Here is a 9068-nt window from a genome sequence, read left to right on the forward strand (position 1 = left end):
TACGTCAATAGCAAGCCATTTGACCCTCCAGGCAGAGAGGCAAAGTAAATGACTCCTTTTGGCTGACAAACCAGTTTCACTAGTTCCTGAGGACCACTGACTTTTATCTGACCACCAGGAATCCTACTACAGTTCAGTTTGAGCATTCCTTGGACTCAATTCTGGACCAAGTCAGTGGCCCTTACTTTTTGGGGGGAAAGGGGTATACTCTGGACCTTACTTTATGACAAATAATTTAAAGAATGTCAGAAAGAAATTATCTCAAGCAAGAAAGTAGAAAGATGGAGATAAAGAGTGTGAGAAAACCAAGAGAAGACTTAAAAAGACTGTACAGGATCCACGATAATGAACACTGGCTATAAAAGAAATGCAAGAAGGGCTCCAGATCCAAAAAAAAAAAAAAAAAAAAAAAAAAACTACCACCAACAAAATAGCCCTGCAAAATTTAGCATAAAAGGGAGGAAAAGAAAATAAGACGCAAATAAATATTAAGAATGAGAGATCAGCAGCAGTTGGAATCCCAAGGTGGCAGGGCAGGAGAGGAAGGCGGAGGGACCCACGAGCCCACCAAAGGCCGGACACCCCCAGCGCCTGCCCCACACCACCCTTCCGGACAGCCCTAGCGCGCGGGCCGGCGGATCCTCCCCTCTCGACTTTGGGGAGCAGTACCTAGGCTGGGCGCCTTCGCCGCCTGCTTTGAACGAAGGCAGCCTCAAGGTGTCCGATCCCCGCGCGCGGAGCCCAGGACCCCCGCGACAGGACAGCAGGCAAGACGAGTTCCTAGGTGGGCGCCGGGCAGGAGCGGTGGGGGAGGGGACGGAACCGGCAAGAGAAACAGAGTAGCGCTGGGCACGCGGCGCACACGGGGAGGAGGTCCGCCGCGGGCTGCAGGGACGGGCGGCGTTAGGAGGGAGCCGGGACAGAATCCGGAATGAGCGCGGAGAACCCCGGAGGTCGGTACCGAGAAGCGGCTGGGTAGACAGCGGGGGGCTGTAGCCAGAGGCTGAGACCCCTCAAGGCACTGAGGTGAAGGGAAGGTGCAGGGAGGAGAGGCGCTTTGCCATGCTTCTCTGCTCCGCGTCCAAACAGGTTTGCGCCGGTCGCCGCGGGGGGCGGGAGGCGGAGGCCAGGGAACTTGTCGGAGGGAGGGGGGCGCGGGGCGCGGGGCGCGGGGCGCGGGGCTTGAGCACAGCAGTCGCTAATTCCGACGGCGCAGGGCACAGGGCGAGGGGGGCGCGAGATGCGGGGGGCGCGAGATGCGGGGGACGCGAGATGCGGGGGGCGCGAGATTCGGGGGGGGCGGGGGGGGGGCGGGGGCGCGAGGCGCGAGGCTCGAGCATAACATTCGCTAGTTGCCCTGGCGGGGGGCGCGAGGCTCGAGCATAACATTCGCTAGTTGCCCTGGCGGGGGGCGCGAGGCTCGAGCATAACATTCGCTAGTTCCCCTGGCGGGAGGCGCGGGGACTCGGGGCTTGAGCCTAACGGTCGCTGGTTCCTCCGGTGTGGGGCTCCGGGGCTCCGGGCGTTCCTCTGTCCCAGAGGATCTTGTCGAGTATCCCCTGCCTGGCTGCCGCTTTCGAAGCCATCCCAAAAGACCCAGGGAACCAAGGAGAACACAGCACAGCACATCAGCAGGCTCCCAGCCAGGTTTGAGCACTGTCCTTAGGCTCCTTGGGGGACAGTTAGGGACCAGCCCCTGGCGTGGACGCTGCAAACAGGGAGAAGTTGGCCACTGCTCCTTAGCTAACTGTTTGTTCTGTTTCCCCCCTCCACAGCCATGGACCCAGGACCCAGCGCCCTGAATTCTGGGACCCTGGAGGAGGCCAAAGAGCAACAGACCTGCACGGCTGCAGGACTCCCCAAGGACACCACCGAGACTGCAAATTTGACCAAGAAAAAAGCTACTCAGAAGAGGCAGAGGAGCAGATCTCCGTCCCCTGCCAAAAGGAACATCGTGGGCTGCAGAATCTCTCATGGGTGGAAGGAAGAAGACGAGCCCATCACCCAATGGAGAGGCACTGTTCTGACGCAGGTGCCCATAAACCCCTCTCTCTATCTGGTGAAATACGATGGAGTTGACTGTGTCTATGGACTGGAACTTCATAAAGACGAGAGGATCTCGTCCCTTAAAATTCTGTCTGACACAGTAGAACCATTCCAAGTTCCAGATCCCAGCCTTGCTGATAGCATAATTGGCAAGGCAGTGGAACACATGTTTGAGAGTGAACGTGGCACTAAGGATGAATGGAGGGGGATGGTCCTGGCCCAAGCGCCTATCTTGGATGCCTGGTTTTATATTACCTATGAGAAAGACCCCATCCTGTACATGTACCAGCTTCTGGATGATTATAAAGAGGGTGACCTCCGTATCATGCCAGAGCTCAATGAGGATCCTCCACTAGACGGAGACCTGGAAATGGATGGTCTGATAGGCAAGCTTGTGGAATATACCAAAGATGATGGTTCCAAAAGGGTGGGCATGGTGATTCACCAAGTGGAAGCCAGACCTTCTGTGTACTTCATCAAATTTAACGATGATTTCCATATCTATGTCTATGACTTGGTGAAAAATTATTAATTGTTTGGCAAAGTTTTGCCACAAATGTGGAAATAAACTTGTAATTTCTAGACATGCAGTGGCTGCTTCTTTTGAGTGTATAGGAAGTTCACTGTGGGCATAACGGTTGTCCTGACAAATACGCATTTCTGTGGGAAAGCTGTCTGTAGGCATTTTGCCTTGTGGAAAAGACTGGGTGTGTTTGGTGGGTGGAGCAGGGAAGGGTGGAACAGCTGTCCATTCAGCCAGTGAGAGAAGTGAGCTGGTATCACAATCAGTCATCTAAAAATGGAATGGGACTTAGCTGGTCTGGTTTTGGGGGGGTGGGGGAGAAGGAACTGGAGATGGGCTGTGGAGGAGGGGACAGGAGGAGGGGACTGCCTAGGGAGAGGTGGAAGGGATCCAGAATGAGAGAGGGGCTCCCTGGGGGAGGGACAGAGTGAAGGAAGAAACATGGATTGGGAAGGGAGGGAGGGATAAGAGAGGGAAGCCTTCTGGCACCTTCTGGCTTTCAGGAAACCCGAAGAACTCGTGGAGAAGAAAGCACACACACAGTAGTGTAAGAGGTACACAGGAAGGGAGGCGAAGTCTGCCAGGCAGGGAGGGCCCTGAGAAGAGGCTCTGGGACTCGGGAGGCCAGAGGATCCATGCACAGGTGAATGAGACACTAAAGGAGGTAACTGGGGGGAGAAGCAATTCCAAGGGGAATGACCTCCTGAGGCATCCACATTCTTCTGGCTGGCTGTCCACAGTGGCGATGGTTACCTGTCAAACAAAGCACATGCTTTGGAGGGTCACCGAAGGGCCTTTCGGCAGGGACTACTCAGACAATAATACCAACGGTCAACTTTGTATCTACCTGTCAGGCTTGTCTGGTTTCAGAGAGTCGGACACAGTCTGAAGTCTAAGCAAACTAATAAGAGTTCCTGGCTAGCTCTGGGCAAAGGGCAAGCTCTTTCTTTGGGAAAATGGATCCTTGGTGAATCCAGGAATAGCAATCCTGTCACTGTCCTTCCTCTTGTTGGAATAGTCCTTGCCTTCCTGGGGGGAGGGGCATCTGATGATTGTGCCTCTTGTCTCCATGGTATAGAGAGAACTTGGCTGTCCATGCACTGTCACAGCTGCCTGAAGCCACAGGTGGCTCCATTCAGTGTCCAGGCAAAGGGACACTGCCCTTCCTTGGGCATCCCGTTCTAGACTCAGCAGAGCCTTTAGCAACTGACACCTTCTAGTACCTCCTACCCAACCTAGCTCCTCCTGCCTTCTTAAACTCACAACTAAGCCCGATGGAGGTTTTTGCACCTCTCTTTTGGGAGAGGGTGGTATAACCACCAAGGGCAGGGCATAGGGCTGGGGATTGTGGCCTTTGCCTAAGTAATTCCTTTGGCTGTGCACTGCCACTTGGAAGGACTGTGCTTTGCAGAAAGAGGAATTGGCATTGCCAGTAAAGTGCTTCACAAATGTGGAGTCGAGGACATGGGTCCTTGACCTCCTCTTCTCTGTGTTGTCATTCTCCTTGCTTCCAAAGTCCCTCTGAGAACACTGTGTGTCTTCTGCCTCCTCCTCCTCCTCAGCTGCTGCCTCCCAAGAGAAGAGTGTTTCTGGTTCCTGCTGCTGAGGTCTTCCTAAAGCCACACATGGAGGAAGCAAGGATCTCCCAGACATTGAAAGAAGGTGTCAAATCTCATTGATGCTCACCACCTAGCAAGCATTGACTGTAGGCTGATTGCCTCAGGAATGACACAAGACAAGCACACCTCACCAGGGCAGCTTTAGTTTTCTTTCCTACATCATGTGGTTTTGCTCAGCCAACACCAGCAGGTCCTGCGGGGACCATTTCCCCTTGCTTCCTTGTTTTGTTTTGTGTTTGTGTTTCTGTTGTGTTCCTCAACCAGTTAGGCTTTTGATAAGTTCATATCACATAAACGCCTTGGAATAGGAACCACATCCCAACAAGGATACAAGCATCCTGGTGTGAAAAAGGGTTCATGTCCTTTTAACCTTGGAAATGTCTGAGTTGGCCAGGCCTCCAGTTGTCCTGCTTCACTGGAAAAATGCAAGTCCGTGTCCTGGTGGGAGCTGCATCTGTAGCTGTATGGCTAGATCCAGGGATACTTGTCTGATTCCACATGCTTGATCCCACAGATTCTCCGATCGTTTGTTTTACCTTAGTCCCATAAGCACTTTGGGTGGGTGGGCTCTGCCAGGCACTGTTCTGGACACAGCTGAGAGCACGTGCAGCTAGTCAACCGATCTTATCCTCATGGAATTTTCTTTGTACTGCAGGGGATGTGCAGTAGCCAGGGAGTTCATAAGTCAGTATGAAGCATTTTCATATTGATAAGTGATAAGAAAGGACACACCAAGGCTAGTTTGGAGAAAATGAATTTCCGGGGAGAATGCTCTTTTTAGAGAAGCAGAGTGGCCAGGAAAGGCCTCGTGGAGCCTCTGGGTTTGGAATGAAACCGTGAAGGTGGTGAGTGTGGCCCTTGAGCAGCAGTCAAGGAAAATGTGCGTTCCAGGTAGAGTGATGGCAGTTGCTGAAGCTCAGTGGCCAGAGAAGACCTAGTGTGTTTGAGGAGAAGCAGCCAGGATGGCAGCATGGTTGGAACTGCTGGAGGGAGGTAGAGAACTGTGGGAGGTGATCTCAGAGAAGTCACAGGGGCCTCAGAGAGCCTAAAGCCCTGCAGGTTACAGCCTCTACAGGGAAGTTTGCTTTTACCTTGACTGAGAGACGGAGATCGTTGGGCGTGTAAAGCAGAAGTACAGCATGGTTTGTGTTATATTTTAACAGGCACACTCTGGCACCACCAGATAATCGTCTCTAAGCTCTTGGAAATTGGAGCACAAAAATCAAATATACCAATTTGAAGTTGTGAGTAGATGAGAACACATTTTACACATAAGAATCTTGTGCCATAATGGACCTTAGATATTCTTTTTTTTTTTTTTTCTTTTTTCTTTTTTCCGAGACAGGGTTTCTCTGTGTAGCTTTGCCCCTTTCCTGGATCTTACTACGTAGACCAGGCTGGCCTCGAACTCACAGAGATCCTCCTGCCTCTGCCTCCTGAGTGCTGGGATTAAAGGCGTGGACCACCACCACCCGACAGATATTCTTTTTTTGTTGTTGTTTTGTTTTTCGAGTCAGGGTTTCTCTGTGTAGTTTTGGTGCCCTGGATCTCGCTCTGTAGGCCAGGCTGGCCTTGAACTCACGGAGATCCTCCTGGCTCTTCCTCCAGAGTGCTAGGATTAAAGGCATGCGCCACCACCCACCGGCGGACCTTAGATATTCTTGGAGATAGCAATTACTCAAAGGTTTTTCTTTCTCAGTGGCATTTAGGGTTCTTGGCTCACTCAGCGAGGTCTTTATGTCAAATATAATCCTGTGTGCACTAGTGATGAGTCATTTATTAGTATTTAGATGCTTACTTACTCAGAAGAGCATTCCATGCTGACAGTGTACCCTTGGAGGAATGGAAAGCTGAGCCAAAGTAATGTAAATTCTCTGGAGCAATATGACCTTTGTGAATACACTGCTAATCCTAGTGTCTAAAGCCTGTGAGAAAATTAAAGATCCTATCTTGCTACCCCAAGTGTGTTAGTGGAAATGGAATTGGCTCTGATAAACTCATGAGGAGTGGCACTACTAGGAGGTGTGCCCTTGTTGGAAGAGTAAGTATGTCACTGTGTGGGTGGGCTTTGAGGTCTCATATATGACCAAGCCACGCCCAGTACCTCAGTCCACTTCCTGTTGCCTTGTGACCAAGTTGTAGCCAGCACCATGTCTGCCTGCACAGAGCCATGCTCCCTGCCATGATGATAATGGACTGAACCTCTGAACTCTAAGCTACCACCTCAATTAAATGCTTTCCTTTGTAAGAGTTGCTGTGGTAATAGTGTCTCTTCACAGCAATAGAAACCTTAACCAAGACACCAAGTTATGATTAATATCTCTAATACATTTTCTGCTGTGTCAACCAAGTCCATTGGAGGATAAAAATCTTAACATTCAGCCAGGCTTGGTGGTATACGACCTTAATCCCAGCACTTGGGAGGCAGATGCAGGTGGATCTCTGTGATTTCGAGGTCAGCCTCATCTACAAAGCAAGTTCCATGACAGCCATGACTGTAACACACAGTAAGCCTGTCTCAAAAAAACAAAAACAAAAACAACAACAAAAAAAAAAACCTACGTTCTTAATGGGAAGTATTTAGCTATGGCTGCTGAATGAAATCCTTTTCTAAAGTTAAACTACATGCTGTCAGCCATTAGGACTTTACCTCCTGCTATAAAGTAATAAGTAATATGGAAAATATGTATAGTTCTGTCTGATAAGGCACACAGAGTCAAAAGGAATCGTCAGGTCCTTCCTTCCAAAGGCCCAGAGCTTTTTGCCCTGTATGTCCTCTGATTCCATCCTTTCTTCACCTCAACCACAGTAGCTGTCAGGGGGAAAACGGTTATAAATTGGAGCCTTGGGCCCTTTGTTCAATGCCATATAAACCCTTTAAGTAGGTTGGGCTTTGACTCTCATGGCTCTGTTAGGCACGGATGCCCAAAATCTCTAGCTACCAGACTTTGGAGGCAAAGGCTACTGGAGGCATGTGGAAGTTGTGCCACATTTACAGTGAGAGTCAACATGATGTTAGGCAGTTATACACACATTAACTGACACTTCCACATCAGAATGCATCTTACACAAACTAAGAACTGTTGCCTATATTTCTTGCCCTGTGAGCATAGTGATTGTGGAACCTTGCTTAAAGCCTTCCTGTCTCTTCTTGGTTGGTCCACCACAAAGAAAACCGAATCTCGGGAAGAGAAAGGAAAAAATCAAATCCTTTATATAATACTCAATGAAGGTACTGGTAGTAAGAATAAAGGTTTTGACTCTTCTAAGCTTTATCAAATCTCTAACAGGAGCTGAAGCCTTGTAGCAGATTGCCAAATTCATGCCTGCTGTGGCCTGAGCTGTTGCAGATATCATGACCATAAGTCCGTTCTAGAAATTGATGGCACATGAAACACAGTTTTGAGCATTCATCATACATTCCTTTTTATACTATTGCCTCCTGTGGATTAATTGTTTTCATTCACATAACAAGAACTGTAATATGACTCAATTGGCCTTGTTTTTTTAATTGCCTTAGTGGAAGCATGCTTTAAAGAAAACGTGTTTGTTGTCCCTTTCAAGGAAATTCAAACCCAGGCTCTTCTATTTACAAGACTACTGGCTAGATCACAGTCGTTGACTCACAAAATTTGGGCTAAACACTTGAGTCTGGCTCATTGATGTCCAGTCTGAACTGAAACCTGAGGGTGTCCATTGGCTTGTGCATGCCAAATCTCATTAGGGTAATGTATGTAGAGTCAAAAGCATTTTCATAACTGAGTGTTCTCAGTGGCCACAACTTAAGGCTGTTTTCACAGGTCTGTGTCATATTCCACTGGATCAGAGGTTCTCAAACTGTGGGTCATGGCCCTTGGAAGTCAAATGACCCTTTCACAGGGGGTCAAATATCAGATATCCTCCAGATCAGATATTTACAACATGATTCATAACCGTAACAAAACTACGGTTATGAAGTAGCAATGAAAATCGTTTTACGGTTGGAAGTCCCTACTACATGAGGAATTGTATTAAAGGGTCATAACATGAGGAAGGTTGAGAACCACTGAACTAGATGAAGTTTGGTTTACTTTGGCTGACTCACAGAATATTGGAAATGGACTAGTTATTGGGTCTGCCATTTGGGGCTGAAAAATCTAGAAAAGGAGTTCTGCTGCAGCTACTGCCAAAACTGAGTTATTCATGCATGTCATCACCACACTAATGAAAAACTTTGTGTTGAGACTGAAAGAAAGCCCCAGAACTGGTATGCACTATCTAAATGGTTAGATTTGTGGCTGGGTACGTCACTGTACTGTACATGGCAACAGTGACTGTCAAAATAGAGATCCAAGTGCACAGTTCTACTCCTGTTGCAGTTTACTGCTAGATGCCAGACTATTAATCTTTCCAAACCCTGTCTACAAGGGAGAGTTGCCACCCTGCATGAGCCATTTCCTCTCCCATAATGACTAGCACATTGACTATGCTAGATTTTATTTTATCTCCTCTAGCGCTTTGCTGGATGTGCCTTACCGCCAGTAAAGTTTCTTTAGATCAGTGTTGTTGGTCCAATCTACTGAGTCAACTCTGGATACAATACCAAGGTCACCACACCATTGATACCTATTCAGGATTTCAATGGGCAATTACTCTGAGTTACAAAAAGGCTGATTCTGTAATCACACATTTACTAGAAGTTATGGCCTTCATGGGTATACTTGCACAAATTATAACTGATAGTGCTCCAGCATATGTTTCTGGTAAAATGAAAGGTTTTTTTGCTTATTAAAATATAAAACGTATTAGAAGTATACCACACAATCCTACAGGCCAAGCAGTCATAGAAAGATCAAACAGAACTCTAAAGGATATGCTTAGTAAACAGAAAGTGGTAGCAA

The 9068-nt window shown here is 48.4% G+C and overlaps 1 protein-coding gene across 2 annotated transcripts; it reads left to right on the plus strand.

Annotated features, from left to right (window-relative positions):
* The first annotated feature begins 827 nt into the window (after nucleotides 1–827).
* LOC131899005 (spindlin-2-like) lies at nucleotides 828–2630 on the plus strand. Of its 2 annotated transcripts, none has more exons than XM_059250336.1 (2): nucleotides 828–953; nucleotides 1776–2630. In XM_059250336.1, exons 1-2 carry the CDS (start codon nucleotides 932–934, stop codon nucleotides 2576–2578), a joined length of 825 nt encoding a protein of 274 aa, XP_059106319.1. In that variant the 5' UTR covers nucleotides 828–931; the 3' UTR covers nucleotides 2579–2630. The 2 variants fall into 2 exon arrangements, with proteins under 2 accessions (XP_059106319.1, XP_059106320.1); XM_059250337.1 differs by lacking the exon at nucleotides 828–953 and adding an exon at nucleotides 1403–1647.
* The last annotated feature ends 6438 nt before the right edge of the window (nucleotides 2631–9068 follow it).

The sequence above is a fragment of the Peromyscus eremicus genome, chromosome X, assembly GCF_949786415.1.
Source record: "Peromyscus eremicus chromosome X, PerEre_H2_v1, whole genome shotgun sequence".
Taxonomy (NCBI): Eukaryota; Metazoa; Chordata; class Mammalia; order Rodentia; family Cricetidae; genus Peromyscus; species Peromyscus eremicus.